The 17,270-nt window shown below is 38.7% G+C and overlaps 1 protein-coding gene across 3 annotated transcripts in view; it reads right to left on the bottom strand.

Moving 5' to 3' along the window:
- APP (amyloid beta precursor protein) overlaps nucleotides 1-17,270 on the bottom strand; it is a 199,370-nt gene that overhangs the window by 59,755 nt on the left and 122,345 nt on the right. For 2 of the 3 annotated variants that reach the window (XM_054270244.1, XM_054270243.1), the window contains exon 7: nucleotides 3,138-3,271. In XM_054270244.1, the coding sequence (XP_054126219.1) occupies nucleotides 3,138-3,271 (134 nt within the window). Of the gene's footprint in view, nucleotides 1-3,137; nucleotides 3,272-8,784; nucleotides 8,953-17,270 lie in introns of all 3 variants that reach the window. The other variant, XM_054270245.1, reaches the window with a different exon arrangement.

A 17,270-nucleotide genomic window follows, 5' to 3' on the forward strand; every position in this document is an offset into this window, starting at 1 on the left:
TTCCCTGTTATCTTTTGGAGAACAGCAAACATTGAAAGGTTACACATGCATCAGTGACTGGCTACCCCTGTTTGCATGGGAATACAGCTTTCCTGCTATTGAGGCTGCATTATTAATTCTTGGGAAAGGCTTAAAATTTGTACTAATGTAATTCTCCTTACAGTACTTCCTGTAAAATAGGAAATTTTTATAAGCCTTGTTGTTTCAGGTGTGGTGCAGAAACCTTCATGATCTGTAGTCTAAAGAGATGGACACTTTAGAGCACAAGAGACTGAAAGAGTCTGAACAGGAGGTGTGTCGGGTCATCACAGAGTCAAACTTCCCTACTAAAAGTCATTCATGAGCTGTGGACTATGATGTGACATAAGCACTGACAGAATCCTGGTCTCTGCTTGTGTGAGCATCTTTATACAAGAGCAAAAAAACCGCAAGTTGTCAGAATTTCAGGATAAATTAAGGGAAATCTCAGAAAAAGGATATGCAGAATATTTACATTTTCCCTGATGACATGTTTTAAAATATTTCACTTCAAGTTTAGTGATAAACTTCCCTACTCCTTAGATAATTACATTTTTCATGTCAACTAGAATGCATCTGATTTTTTTCTTAGTTAACAGACTGTTGCAAAATAAGGTGTGCACCAAACCCATTACTACTTTAACACTAGACTTCTTATTAAATGAAATAAATTATCTGTCTTTTGTGAACAAACCAATCTATTTCAGATTATGACACTTATCAGGATTAAAGAATTACTTGATCATTTTTTCTTTTTTTATTAGAAGAAAAATGGGCATTTCTGCTGCTTTCTAAGCCTCCAATTTTCAGCTTTGAAAGAACTGGAATGAAAAATTTAAATTTGAATTTAAAAAAAAGTTTGGTACAGCTGGAGGACTTGGCCAGTGACTCTCATTTGTTACCTTTTGTTTTTATTGAGAAAATCATTGACAGCAAAGATGTGACAAAGTTAACTTATTCAGCACTATTTTTAACATAATAAGTAAGAGTTCCCCAATAATTTTCAGCTACATATATATTTGAATTTTATATTAAGAACATACCTGATTTTATAGAAAATGTAAAAGCCATTTTAAAATAAATTGCCAGAAGAGGAAACCAGTGCTATTGGACACATATGTCTATGTCAGGAAACACAGAATGGTGAACTAGCTGGCTTTTCTACTAGCTTCTACTATCTTTAAAACATTTGACAGGTTAACATGGAGAGGCAAGTTATTATTTGTACAGTATTGAACTGAAGTTTCTAAAAATTATCTTTCCCTTCTAGATCTTCCCTGAAGATCTTTCTGATCTTTAAAGCTCTGCAGGGGATCTGTGTACTTCAAAACACATGTCCTTTAAGAGATGTGATTTCATAAGCAGCTTAGGCAAGTTAATGATTACATTTTTTTAATGTATCTATCATGCTTCTTTTAACCAGGGCTGACTTAGGTTGTTGAACTGGCCAGAACTGGTTATTTGACTTGTTTTTGGAGGACTGACATTGCAGGAGGGGGCAGCTGAACGGCCTCACCCCCTGTGTGCCCAGTGCTGACAGGAAGAATGGCTGGAAATGCGCTAATGAGGGCACCAGCTCCAGTTTCAGTCCAACCTCTGAATCACACCCTGCAGTTGACAGGGTCCTCCAGATGCTCATGTTAAAACAGAAAATAGACAGTTCACCCAAATACTGCCCCTAATTATGCAGCTTAACCATTACATACTGAGATTTTGGAGAAAAATGTGGAACCACAGTGAGAATCTAAAGCCTATGCCAAGGAAATCGGAACTGACTATTCTTTGCTTTCAAGAAACCCACCTCAGCAGCATTTTTTACAAAAAGGCTGTTTCAAGGGGAAGGAATGATGGGGTGGTGACTGTATTATTCACCAAGCCTCTGCATGCCTAGCCAAGGGCAGGGTCTCTTTTCTGCTAGACAGGCTATGTAATTTTTTTTATTCTCCAGATTCCCTGTCCATTAAATTGGCACTATTTTCTCTGTTTAAAGAGGAGACAGATTGTTTGTGCTTCAACACTTCACAGGCAGATGAGGAGCACCTATCTTCCTATCTATGACATGTCATATTCCATATTCTCAGTATGTGGCTTGCACCAATTGGATGAATGCTTCAGGTAAGATGAGCTGTCCAATTTATTAGAGAAGTGCCAGGCACAGCTACAGTACCAATAGGCATGGATGTACAATAAGAGCTTCATTTTATTTTCATTCAAAACATTTTATTTTCATTTTTGGAATAATATTTTAGCACAGAACTAAAGGCTAGTAATGTATCAGTAACAGACAGACACACTGAAATCCCATCAAGGGAACAAGTTATAATGAAAAAAATACAGTAAATCAGCTGCACGGGTATATGAAGTGCATCTGAATTATACTACATTCATTTTTTGTGCTTTTTTCATTCTCAAAATATATGCTTTCCTTTAAACCTCTAATATTTTTCGTTTTTGCTATTAAAAAAGAGCTGTGACCGTTTTTATTGGCATTGCTATTATAAGCCCTGTTTCTGAGAGAGTGGGTAGCTCATCACTCACTGGATTACAACGTGGGTACACTTTCACAGCTACAAAAATCTCTTTGGTTGAAGGGAAAGAAAAGGGTTGACTCAGTTTGGATTTTTAGTTCAAAAGCACCAGTTTTTCCTCTTTTCTTTGACTTTAGATGTGTATCATGTTACCTTGAGGCTCAAAACCATTAGATGAACAAATGTGATCTTACACTATCCCCAGGGCACACACAGAAAATGCTCAACACCAACCATCTTTCCTCAGCTACTCCAAGGGAAGGACAATTAATACAGAGGCCAAGTTCTTTACTTTGAAACATGAATAATCTCACAAGACAAACATTCTCCCACAAAGATGAGAGACATTTTTTACAGGTTTTTTTTTTTCTTTTAACCCTTCTAGTAACTGTAGCAACTTATGGTGACACAACCATAAATGTGTCAGCTGAATTCTTAGACAAGAGTCAGAAAGGCAGTAAATGATGTTTTTACAGCATTGCAAACTGGCAGGGCACCTGGATTAAGCCTTGGGAAATAGGAAGATGAAGGATCACGTATTACTTGACAGACAAACTCACACACTCAGGAATAAAGAAATCCTCCCCTTACCTGAGACATTCTTTCACGATGCTTAGCTTCAAGCCTCTCCTTGGCCTTCTGGAAATGGGCATGTTCATTCTCGTCTCCAGGTGTCTCCAAGTATTTGTCAACAGCATCAGGAGTGCTAGCAGCTGTGGTAGGAACTAATGGAAAATTTGAAGGTGGGGGGAGGGAGAAGAAAAGAAGAATTTCTACTTTAGTATGGGAAAAATTTAGATGGATTAATAAAGAAGCATCCGTTCTAATTTCCACTGGAATACAGCCATCTATTTAGGCTCAGAGCAAGACACAGAAACAGGATTTAGATGAACATGTTACACATAGCAAGTACATAAAAATACATCAGGATTTCTTCTCCCTTTCTTACCCCATTTTATAAGCCAGGAGAAGTTCTGCAGAGTGAACAAAACAATGTTCTTGAAACAGGTTAGAAACTGCTGCCAAAGGAAAAATTCCAAGTATGAAAAAAGCCTGGCAATAAATAAAGTGTGTTAGCCACCAAAATGCCCTTTGCAAAGTTACATGCTTTGTACGTAAATTTACTTTTAAAAGATAAATTGTAACATATAAATGTGAATGCAAATCCCTTTTAAAACACTTATGGACCTCACAGTACCTAATGAAATACCTCAAATCCTTCCCTTAGCAACAGTGTGGCTTCACAGATAGTTACTTCATTTGCAATAACTTTGATTTAAAAAAAACCCTCACAAAGGCTGGAAATAATCAGTGAGCTTGCACTAACAGCCAGCCTTCCTGTTGGATAACTAGGAGGCAGCTGTGACAGGCAGGGGAAAGGTTTGCATTTAGGGTAATTCAAGCAAAGTGAGCAATAGTCCCCTCACTATGCAGTATATCCAATTCTTGCTTTGCAAAGACTGATTCTGTTTTCCTTTACTATGTTAGAATTTCAGTAATTGGTATGGCATCAAACAACAGGCAGCTTGAAAGAGTTTAGTGAAATTCCTCAGAGACTCCTTGGAGAGGAAAAAAATCCACCCAACAAAACATATCATACTCTCATTGTTCCCAATTCATTATTTTAACTAAAGGTGCTACTTGCCATCTAAACTATGTTTAAGTTGAATTTTCTCATATAAAAAGCCTCCTGAGTAAGAACTTCAAGATACATTTCCTACCCATGCCCAGCTAGAACTTGGCAATCAAACCTTCCATGAATAATCCCCTTGTCACCAACCCTGACAAATACAATTTTCCCTTGCTGATATCCATTCAACAATCATCCATTAATGGCTCACATCACACCTCTCCAAGTTCTTTGATGCACTTCTTGACTGGGAGGAGGTCCCCAAAGCAAAACTTCCTCAAGCATCTTTGTGATACACCTACTGCAAGGTCATTCTCTTTCAACTTACCATGAGTTTAAATATTTATGAGAGGAAAAAAAAACATTAAATTCTTCACATGTGGTTCAAATGAGAACAAATACAAGACAAAAGTATTTTCCTGAACATGACTTCTGCCAAGGTTGTAAACAAGAGCCATCAAGTTCCACAAAGGAAAAAGAACCAAAACAAAAAATACTTTGACTAGACCCAGCAAAATAAGTTACAGTAAATATTGCCCACAGCAATCCCTTATATTAATTAAATTGTTTGTGTTTGAAATTAATAGTAGTCTAACTTTTGGATATGAAAACATTTACATTATTTCCTTTTTGAATCCTAAACTTCACCCACTTACTTATTAAAAGGTCTAGTACAACATGTGGTTCAAAGGTGAAATAAAAGTGAAAATTTATATAGAAGACACTGTGGAAACAGAAATGAATCACTTGCATCCACTAAAGGTCGTAGTCAAAATTAACAATTTACGATATTGCAAGTCACAGTTCTTTAATGCCTTAGACACAAGAAGTTGGCATGCAACTTTAGCTGCCAAAACATTTCACTTCTTACTAACCAGGGAGATGTCAACATCCCAAACAAACAAACAAACAATGGATAAAGGAAATGACTGACAACAGGAGTATCTTCTTGTAAGCTGCTGCTAGTAAAAGGTACAAATCTCTATTTGCAATGCACCTATGAAGAAAAATTAAAGTGGACAGCACCTGCCCCTTAAAAATCACTGAGAGATTTAGCAGTTTGGACTTCTCAGTATTTAGTCTAGAGAATAAATACTATTTTTACCTAAATTCACGCAAAAACCTGTGATACTGCTCTAAATGATCAAAAATAAAACCACATGTGTCATCATTTAAACTTCCTACCAAGTGTCAGGGTTTATGTAAAGAAGGAGGGAACTGACAACAATGAACCCTGTTGGCTCCCTCTGCTGTGAGCCACAGAAATCCAGTACTGTCGTAAAATTTAAAAAACTCATTTATAAAAAGTCATTGTAATGATAATAATTTTCAAAAACTGACTGTGCCACCAGAGTTCAACTGACTCCCACTTTGAATGAGGAAGAAATGAAAAAACAGTGAATTCACTGACATCAGGGTCTGACAGCTGCTGCAGCTGCTGGAAGAGCTGTCTGAGAAATGAAGTACATTTAAGAAAATGTATTTTCCCAGCTTTTTAGTTCCCAAGTTAAAAATTAAACATTAACATAATATCAAGATAGCACTCATTTTAAAAAATAGACTTCCTGTAACTTTAAGAATTTTTAAAATGCAACAATTAACAGACAAGTAAAAAAATCTGTACAATAGATTACTTTTTAGTAGAAGACAGAAATCTTTCCTTTGGTAACAGCAATATGTTCGCTTATTCTTGTCAATATATACTCATTCTAAGGCCATTAAATCCAAATTAAACACCTGACAGATTCTATGACTTCAAAGAAGCCACTGTGGACAGCCACACAGTAGAAGTTTGAATCATTATATTGAATGGAAACCACAGACAGTACTGAACATTCTTATTAAGAATCAGCAGAGACTGAGCAGGTAATCTGACAGGCTTTAGGAATTGGTAACATCAGCCTCACAGCCTTCTATTTCTGAGGCAATTATGTATCAATGTCCATGGAGTTGAATGAGAAATGAAAAAAAATATGACACCATTAGCTCCTATCCTACAGATAAATCATTTCCATCAGACCTCGGAGCACCAGTCAAATTCACTCAACATGGAGGGAGTTTAGGGCTTTGCATGACAGGACAGACCCACCTTTCCAGATCGAGGCAAAGAGACTTAGCAAGAAGGCAGAATAAAACATGCTCTTTTAAACTCTTTTTTTTAAAGAGAAAGTGTTGAGGATATTAGTATTGAGATTTCACAGTGTATGGGTATTTGTGACAAAAGAACATCCTCACATTTTGGTTCAGTCTAATTCCAATTCATTACCAGAAAATCTGACTCACATCCCACACATGCCACACTTACACCCTTTGCCCACTATACAAGAGAATCTTAATGCTATTCACTATTTCATATTACTCTGTAAAATCTAACTAGTTTATCCTGAAAAGCAAACTATAGCTAGACAAAGGAAAGATGTGCTTTAGTATCCACCTTTCCTCCTGCCTAAGAGAGGCTTGATTTTCGTTTTGTTTTAATAGAACACAAAGGAGCAAGAACAATCTGAACTTTGGAGAGAAAGGAAATAATGGAATAAATACATTAATAATAATGAACTGGGAGGAGAAGGCATAAAAAACAAATACAAAGACTAAATTAAGGGTGATGGTGGGAGGAAAAAAAACAACAGGAGAGAACAGGAGTGGCCTTGATGGAAACTATTCTCCACTGTTTTTCTTTTCTTCTTTGAGATTCAGGTGAAAAATGGTGTCTGTTCTACCTCCTTCAGCAACATTAGATTAGTACGAAACACAAAACATCATTTCAGTGATGGAACTTACTATATTCAGCATTTCTAATTATTTTCATTACAATTTCTATTCAGCAAAAACATGAAGGATAAGGAGAAATAGCATGGTGAGACAGAAACAGTACATGAAACTAAAAGAAAAAGTTACTTCAGGAACAGAAAATACAGGTGTATACATAAGGGTATAGAACACACTGATGTAACATTAAAAACATGAATAAAAATATAACTGAAATAGCTTAGAAAGTGTATCCTCATAGACTGAATTGTTGTTTGAGAAACTACTGAAAGAAAAAAAAGGCAGAAAAAAACCCCTGTGGGAGATAAAAATTCAGTTTGAGTTGTGCAAATAAAGTCAAAGAAGCTCAAGATCTCAACCAAACTCTATTGTCCTTAAAGAGAAAATTACTTAGACCAAAAATTTTGACTTCCAGAATAAACCAAGAGAATAATGGAAATTATAATAGTCTTGCCATTGTTTTACTGAAATGAATCTGAGGAAAAAACCACCCAGCCAGACAACAACTTCCATGAGACAAAGCAGAATCTCCTGAGAAGAAGAGAAGATAATTTACCTTCCCAAAGAGAGGCTGCAATCAGAGACAAATCATGTTTTGCATCTCTGGAAACACCTTACCTAACACAGGAACTTAATGGATCAAAATGTTCCTCTGTCAGTAAATGCATCAGACCTCACTCCAACCTCCTGCACAGATCTCTCCCTTCACTACATCTTCTGTCCTGTTGCAGGGGCTGATCACAGTTCATGAAGTATCCTCCTCACTCCCATCATGGCAGATTCCTCCACGGCCCTTCCCTGAAGCTTTGCCATGAACAGCTCTAGAAGACCCTAAGACAAAATGCTGGAGCAGCAGTTCAGCAATCCTGGCTCCAGTACTGCTCTTGCTTCTGCTACAATAAAATACAGGTCAGCTCCTCTGCTCCATGACACACATAGTATCCCTTCATTTGTTTGTGTGCATTTTTAACCCTTCTACTTACTGGAAATGCTCCTGAAAAGGCCAGGTTTGGAAAACCTTTTGCTAAAAGGAGCCCTGAGATGCTGTTTGTGTTCTGCTCCTCCATGTCCTGCGAGCAGACAGGGCAGTGAGACATGTACTCACTCTTTAATGTCTCAGTGTAAATGTCAGGTGATGCTCTCTCAGGAGTACGTGCTTGCAAAGCAGATTGGGAGGAGAGCGTACAAGAGGCTCTCAAAACAGAACGCATCTGATGAAACTACACCTAATTTATCAGCTTCAATGGTGTATGGTGGAGAATGCCACCACTCTCAAACAGTGCAAACACCATTTTTTCAGCAAAAACAGCCATTACAACATATGGTTGACCTAAAGTTTTAAGTGGGAGGTGACTCACATCCATGTGCACCACAGCCCTTAGGGAAACAAAAAAAAAATCAAATACCACTTCTCCCCTTTTCATTGCAAACACACACAAAGAATTCAACCAAACAAATCTGGAAATACACATTTGGAAAAAAAAAGGTAAGAAATACTTTAGAACACACTGTTAAAAACAGGAGCTACTTTTAGACTTACCTGATGCTGCCCTAAAGTTAGTGTTTTTCCCCTGCACATGCATTGTAAGTGCAGACAGACACATGAAACATCAGTACGTTCTGACAGAGAACAGAGAGAAGATGGGTGCAAAGACCTCACCCCCAGAAGGTGTTAAAGCTCTCAGCCCCCAACTCAGAGGGCACCTACAGCGCCAAGAAGTCACCCACTACCACGCCAGGTTAGCGAGAGGCCGAGGAGGAGCGAGTGGTGAGCAGAGGTGCGGACAGAGCGCGGCCGGGGTTGGTTAGTGCGAGCCCAGCGCCGCGGAGGGCACTTACTGATGCTGCCACAGACCGCCATGCAGTATTCCTCCGAGTCAAAGTTGTTCCGGTTCCCGCCGCAGCCGCCGTAAAAGAAGGGCGCGCACTTTCCTTCGGCCAGGTCAAAGTACCAGCGGGAGATCATCGCGCGGCACGGCCCGGTCTCCGCTTGCTCAGAGCACACCTCTATTCACAGGAGACCCGGAGGAACCAAGTTTAGCATGGAAATGGTATTGTCTCGGCTTCTTCATTAGGTGTCTCTCTGTGTCCAGGAAAGGACATGCACCAAGGCGGTGCTTTGGAAGGAGACGCACCAAGGTGGTGTTTTGAGAAATAGGAAACTTTCCCCAGGGATAACGAAGGTAAATTTTGAACTGATATGGATTCCTGCCACAAAGTCTCCTTATCCTGCCTATATCTTATGTTTCTAGCGAGTTTATCTGCGCATTGAGAGATGCTGCCCTGAAACAAATGTGCAATTTCATCTGCTTCCAGGCCAGAGGGGTACAACCACAAGCTGACTGGGGGTTTTGCCAATAGCCCTGGGTGGATTCTTGCCCAAGCAGCTTACTTGGTACCTGAAAGGAAACATCTGAAAGTATTGTTGTTCTTGTTGTTCATCTTGTTCTTTTTTAGCTCTATATACCCTCCCTGACCAAATTATACAAAACAAACCAACCAACAAACAATTGTTAATACATTATAGTGGAAAACAAATTCACTTCAGCCACCTATTTAAATGTAGCCTGTGATGAAGAAACTCCCTTTTGCAAGCCACCCAGCACAGGGTTTTTAATTCACAGTTCAAGGGCTCACATATCTAAAATTACTGCTGTAGCTTGAACCATCCATAGGAGGAAATCTCGCCCCCAGTGAATATACCTACAGGAAAAAAATTAAAATAATTTGTGCTTGTGTTCACTGTGAGCTGCTATAGTCTCTGCCTGCATTGTGCAACACAGAAAAATCTGAGGGAAGAACCAAACCACACAAATTAAAGGAAGACAAAGCAAATTCTGCCTGCAATTTGGAGTTCAGCCAATTACACATGCAAACATATAGCCTTTCAGCCAATTACACATGTAAACATATAGCCTTTCAGCAATAATGTTCCAAACAGACAAAAACAGTTTTATCTTTCCATGTGCTGCACAAGTCATTTAAAATATACATTATGTTAAACCAATAAACCCCTCATTTACTTTCATCCCACACACTACCTGGCTAACAAACTGCTACACTCAACTAGAGCCTTTTAAATTCTCTGCATAAATTTGAATTTTGTGGAAATCACATTCCTAAGGGTTGAAAGGTAAGAAAAAAATATCACTGCACTAGCACTAAAAATCCCCTACATGTTCATCACCTCTCAAAATGTTGGCTGCAAAGAATCCTGCTTTTCAGTGTCTCTTCTGATCCATCAATTCACTATCCTCAGAAGCACCACTGCTTACAAACAGGTTTTTGCTGTCCAGTTGTCACTGGCAATACAACCTACATTTCCTTAAATATACAACACAGGTACAATTTTACATGCATTTAACTTATTCACATATTCTAACTATAAATAATGTCAAGAATCAATTTCAGGAAACATACATTTAGTGTGAGAGAAACAGATCCAAGAGTGTGCAACCATCAAGGATGTGCTAAAAATGCTGCACTTGTATATGAAGAAGTTAGGGGGAAAAGAATACTGAGTTATTTACTTGAAGAAAAAACAAAATAAGTATCATTAATTGCACAGCACATTAACTACAATTAATTGTATATTACCATATGATTATTTATAGATCATTTTTAGTATACAAGTAGTTCTCCTGATTTATTTTAAAACCAAATCCAGCCACACCACCTAATTATACAGTCAAATCTTGACAAAAAGCTAGCTTTGCACAGTCTTGGAAAAGCTGGCACATGTAAACTACAAATTAATAGTGACTTCTGATATAAAACATACATGTATTTTTAAAAGAATTTTTACTGACAGGAAATGTAATTTCTGAAAATACAAAGGTCTAACAATTCAGCCTTTCTTATTTAATGCTGACTGTGAGCTAGCTTGTAGCCACACAGTAAGCCCCTTCTAGGTTTCCTTCAAAATATTTGTTTTGCTATACAGACTGATCTATTTTGTGCTGTTTTCAGGTTGGAAACTGTTTACAGATTTAATCTGAAATTTCCTACAGGTACCCCTCCCACAGAAATAGCAACAGAGATTTGAATGTGCAAAAGCAAAGGTAATTGTCCATCAGACTGGACACTGGAATTGTCTCATTGGTGAACTAAGTCATTCATACACATGAAGATGCACTTGAACAAGTGTTCAGTAAACACTTGTTTATATAATATAAATACTGAGTATAAATAAATACTGAGTAACATATTATTTATAAATACTGAGTAACATATTAAAAAGAGCAAGCCAGAAGCTTTGAAGCCCACTGTTGTGGCTGTTGACAGGCCCCCTGCCTGACCCGTCACCTCCCATCAGGGGAGGGACATCCCTCCCTCCAGCCTGCACTGCCAACCCCACTGCCCTTGGTGAGACCTGCATGGTACTGAGGTCACCACAGAGAGAAATGTTCTATTGTCTTCTAATGTTTATGACCTAAATGGAGAATAAACAAGAGAGGGGGAAGTGCTCTGGTTTACTGTTTCATGACTGCTCTTTTTGAGGGAAGTGTGGTGCCAGTTCAGTCTAGGAAACATGTCATTGCTGTCGTTCATCCCTTTCCTGATGTTACCATGCCTGTCTGCCATTTTCTGTAGAGCTCAGAGTAGCATTCCTTCACCCCTGCTTTGGGGCAAAGGTACATTTTTAAAGCAGCTTCTATGACTGGGCAATGGTCCCATCACTCCTGTTTGTGGGCCAGATATCCTGTGCCTCTCTAAATCCCCATCCATCATTTGTCCTTACAAGAAAAAGCCACTGCATTTGGTTCTCAGCTGCAACACCTCAGCTGAGAAGACAGGGAAGATGAGAAATTTAACAGGTTTTCTTGGGCTATTAATCCAAGCACCACTTCCCCTTCCTTCTGCTGCTGCCAAGTATAGCAATTAATGTCTACAGGGGGTGAACTACACTATTTTAGCAGATATTAGGAGCAGGTAGGCAGCATGCACTGCTGTAGTGGGTGGGTTAAGCTAAATGAATCATCATAAAATTGAAATCTGTCTTTGCTTCATATTTTAATTCTGTTGCTGAAAACTGAGGCAAAGATGAGTTACTTTTTGCAAACATGCAATTCAGTTTTACTTGATACCACAAATAATTCGTATGCAGTACAGCATCAACAATGAGCTTTGCTTTATTTAAGGAACTTACTCCTCCTGTTACATACAGGTAGAGGTATTATAAAAGAAAGGCCTTATGAAATCAGGTTTTGCTCTGCTGAATTAGCAGCTGGCCTGTTACTTCTTTTAACTGCAGCTAGCTAAGTTCCCATGTGAAGAAATCTTAAGAATCCATTCACATAAAAACCTATACTTACAGAAAAAAAAAAATTGCACCTGCAATAAACAAGAAATCTGTCCCCTGATAATCAGATAAGAAGATATGTAAACAACCAAAAATTAGGGAGATTTGATAGGCAGAATGCCAGTTACTAACCAATGAATTGAGTAGCAAGAAAACTACTTGCCAATTGAAGTAAAACAAGGTCTGTGAAAACTGTATGAAAATGAGTTATGTGAATAAAGAATAGACTTTTCTGCATAAAGAAAGTGAGTCCCATCTGCTTACTAATGCAATGCTTCCTCCTCCAAAGACAAACTTTTGCCTTTAGCTTCAAGAAATTGGATACAATTAAAGAGGACAAGCCTTTGCAACAACTCAGGTTCATGAATAGTTGCTTTTAGAGTTTTCAAACCATTCTACTCCAACAGTCAAATTTCTGTCATCCTGTGTCCTAAACCATAGATGTCAATATCTCCATTCTGCAAAATCTTAGACATGACAAATAACTTTTGAGATAATCAGGAAAATGTAAGGCAACTTTCCCCATTCCAAGCTTCTTGTACTTATTCCAGCATGTCAGGGCAAAGCCAGTTGTTTCTAACCATGCAAGCACCACTCCCTGAAGGACAGGGCTATGGCAAAGCTTGTTGATTTGCTTTTAAATTAAGTAGCTGAATACTGAAAACCAGTTACATTAAACATTGGCACAGACTGTCTTATTTTTTCTTTGAAAAGCACAGACTTCAGCACCCTAGGAAATACAGTCTTTAAGTATGTGGACACTGATTTATACTGACTTTGGGCAAAGTACTTCCATAAGCACTCATTTACCAAAATGCTGTAAGTAGAGCTCATTAGAATTTATGTGCAAACATTTTAGATATTTTTGATGATCACTTTTTACAGAGGGAAATATAAAACATGGTTCTGAATGTCAGTTTAAAATTTTCATTACCATTTATTTCTACTGCTACTTGAAGAAAACCAATTTCAAATCAAAGTGAAATTATAATTTCTGTATTTCAAAATCTCAACTCCATGCTTTTTTTTTCCCTTATGGGACTTAAATTCTTAACAACATTTTCAACTAAGAAATTGGAAATAAAACATGGGCTTCTAACAGGGAGAATAATTAAAGCTACATTTACATATTTCTATGACTGTAAATATCAGGTTTATTCAATATTTTTTCAGGATTTGAATTTATTTACATCATCATGAGAACTAAGTTCATTTAATACTGGCAGTCAGCCCCAAATCTTAAATCAGAAATTAAATTTGAAGACATCTAAGAAAAAAGGGACCAACAGGAGGAGTTAAATTACTAACTCTGACCTGTCTTGGAAATTGGTTTCCCATGTCTAGTTTACACCTCTGAGAAACCTATTTACCTTAATGCTACAGAAGAAAGGTACCATCATGCTGACTTATAAATACTGCAAAGTCTTGATAAATATAAATATAGCCATGGTAATGGAAAATATATTGTATTGATGAGCCTTTCTGTACTACAGCCCTGCAAGTTTGAAGCTGATATAAACAAGTACACAGAACAAAATCATACTGAGGGTCTAAATGAGCCCATTAGCACTGGTGTGTGTTTGCTGTCCAAACTGTGTCCTGAACACCTCTTAAATGAGGACCTCAAACAGCTGTTTAAGTATATGGGATCAGATCTTTTATTTTACCATTTATATCTCGCTAAAGAACAAAGTAACTGATAAATGCAAGAGAGGCCAAAGGAGTAACCTCTGAAATGTATATCATGAGGTATATGCTCCCCTTCTTCAGGCACTAGTATATAAAACATCACAATTGGAGTAATTTTGGCTTTCATATCTTCAGGAATTGAGCTATAGTTTGAGGATATTAATATATATGCCCCTGTCTTTGTTTCTCAAACTAGCTGAGAAAAATTAGGCAAGAGCAAATGCACTGTTTTTCTTTCAGTTGTACTCTTTGTGTTCTAAAAAGGCACAATTGTTTTCACTCAATGAATCAATCAAAAGGGAATATTTGAAGATAATTTCACCGAAACAAAACTTCCTCATTCTGAATATATGGTTGGAAGAGGCAACCAAATTTTAATTTGAGTATTCAAAGACAAGAGCTAATTTCAGAAGAGGCTTTTGGAATTAGGAGAAGACAGCTGTGAAGCTGGCACGTGCACTGGGACTAAAGTTGGTGCACAAGCCACACAATTTCTAAAATGCTTTTTTACAGAGAAAAGTTAAAAAAGCCAAATTATGACTTCTCAATGCAATACTGAGGACAGTTCCTCTAAAGCTGTTAAATACCCCTAATTGTAATTTCCATCCTGTGTAATCAAGATGAAATTCTCTCTATAATGTTTATTCTTAAGCTACTGCAAGGGCATATTTAGAATATTAAAAAAAATTAATAGTATATTTGGCTAGAATACAAAGCCTTATAGTTCTGAAGCGGAACAAATATGTGAAAATATATTTTTTATTTCTTGTGCACAACAGAACTATATTTGGAACTAAAGTGCCATAAAGCTACCACTGATGGCCAGAAAGCAAACAGAAAACCCAGCTTGATTTTAAATCTAGGCTAATACAGTTTAATGAATTCATGTGTTCTAGAAAAGGTAATCTTTCCACATAACATCACAATTCTGCTAACACGGCCTGACAGTGAGTATGAGGATTAGCCTGAAGTGCATGCCAGACTTTTTAAGCAGAAAAATCTTCAGAAAAAAAATTTGCAATTAATTACTGCTTCAGTATAATAACAAGACATCTTCTCTAGGGAAACAGATTCTTGGTAATTTTTTCTGGCAGGATGTATTTCAAATGAAAATACTCTCCACCTTCCAATTTACATAAAATAACACTATTAGTGTGTTTAGTATTTCAGTACTTTTGCCCTCGACCCAAAGAGGTAGTACTGTATTGCATCTCCATCAACAAGATCACCAGATTACAAAAAATATTTCCTCCAATTACAACATATAATAAAGTATTACATTATGGGAGAATAGCTGTGCTTTAAATTAAAATGTCTAATTAAAAGCAATAAATGCAAATCCATTAGGTTAATTTTATCAGCTTTCATTCATAAATTACAGTAGATGATCATTCTGAATGAAGATCTCATAGCAAAAAACCCCAGTGGATTTATATGAATACGTACTATTTATATAGCAACTAATCATGTTTTCTTGATATGAAATGCAATCACACATCATCCCTCTCCAAATAAAGCACACTGCATAGCCTTGAAGGCAAGGAAGAAGAGCAAGGAACCACTACTGCAGTACAAAGATGGTAACTTTTCAAAGATGAAAAGTTGCCCTGGTAAGCTGTGGACGCCCCATCCCTCAAAGTGTCCAAGGGCAAGCCTTGGAGCAACCTGGTCTAGAGTGAGGCATCTCTGCAGATGGCAGGGGGCTGGAACTGGATTCCAAATATTTAAGGTTCTTTCTAAACCAGGCCATTCTATGATTCTATGAAAGTGGGGCAAACCTACGGAGTGTGGGAAAAAAAAACCCAATTAATGTAGCATCCACTACTAATATTGTAACAAAATTCCCAGCTGACAAGTCTCGCAATCAGGCTTAATCTCTCTTCATTTACAATATATAGTAGGAGTCACTGAATGGATATTAAGTCTTTCAGTTAAAAATCTCCAGCAGAAAACCATTCATGGTGGATCAATGACACTAAGAGCTACCATACCAACATCAGGCTACTTTTCTCTTGCTAGGAAACCGGCATATGGCCTCTCACTTGTAACTCCAGACAGTAAATACAGTCAAAATGTCACATGAAGCAGCACTGCTTAGATTGTTTCCTAACTTCCTAAAGAAATCCAGCTGAATTAGAGAAAGCCAACCCAACTGATAAAGGGCAATATTACACTGCTGGAGGAGGCAGGTGAGGCTTATGATGCTGATTCCCCCATGTCTGTTAGCAGGTGTGCAGAGAAGCTGCCACATGTTTTGTTCCAGGCTGCTGGGCTGACCCCACTGCTCTCCTCTAATGGGATCTGACTGACTATGATGACAGGCCTTTGGCACTGTGTCCCACAGCACACCCCTGGAGAAGCTGCAGCCCAGGGCTTGGACAGGAGCACTCTGTGCTGGGTTAGGAACTGGCTGCATGGCCGGGCCCAGAGAGTGCTGGTGAGGGCGCTGCATCCAGCTGGGGGCAGCCACCAGGGGTGTCCTCAGGGGTCTGTGTGGGGCCTGTTCTGTTTAATATTTTTATTGATGACATGGATGAGGGGATTGAGTCCTTCATTAGCACATTTGCAGATGACACTAAGCTGAGAGTCTGTGTCGATCTGTTGGAAGACAGGAGGGCTCTGCAGAGAGACCTGGATCGGCTGGATGGATGGGCACAGTCCAATGGGATGGAGCTTAATTAGTCTAGAGTGCCAAGTCCTGCATTTTGGCCACAATAACCCCCTGCAGCATTATAGGCTGGGGACACTGTGGTTGGACAGTGCCCAGGCAGAAAGGGCCCTGGGGGCACTGGCTGACATGAACATGAGCCAGCAGTGTGCCCTCGTGGCCAAGGAGGCCAAAGGCTCCTGGCCTGTGTCAGGAACAGCGTGGCCAGCAGGAGCAGGGAGGTCATTCTGCCCCTGTACTGGCACTGGTGAGGCCACACCTTGAGTGCTGTGTCCAGCTCTGGCCCCTCAGTTTAGGAAGGACCTGGAGACGCTTGAGTGCGTCCAGAGGAGGCAACGAGGCTGGTGAGGGGCTGGGAACACAAACCCTGTGAGGAATGACTGAGGGAGCTGGGGATGTTTAACCTGGAGAAAAGGAGACTCAGGGGTGACCTTATCACTCTACAACTCTCTGAAAGGCGGCTGTAGCCAGGTGGGGTTGGTCTCTTTTTCCAGACAACATCTGACAGAATGAGAGGACACAGTCTCAAGCTGCATCAAGGGAAATATAGATTAGATTTTAGGAAAAAGCTTTTCACAGAAAGAGTGATAAAGTATTGGAATTATCTGCCCAGGGAGGTGGTGGAGTCACCATTCCTGGATATCTTTAAAAAAAGACTGGATGTGG

The sequence above is a fragment of the Melozone crissalis genome, unplaced genomic scaffold (assembly GCF_028551555.1).
Source record: "Melozone crissalis strain CALT ecotype California unplaced genomic scaffold, PUWL_Pcris_2 ptg000009l_1, whole genome shotgun sequence".
Taxonomy (NCBI): Eukaryota; Metazoa; Chordata; class Aves; order Passeriformes; family Passerellidae; genus Melozone; species Melozone crissalis.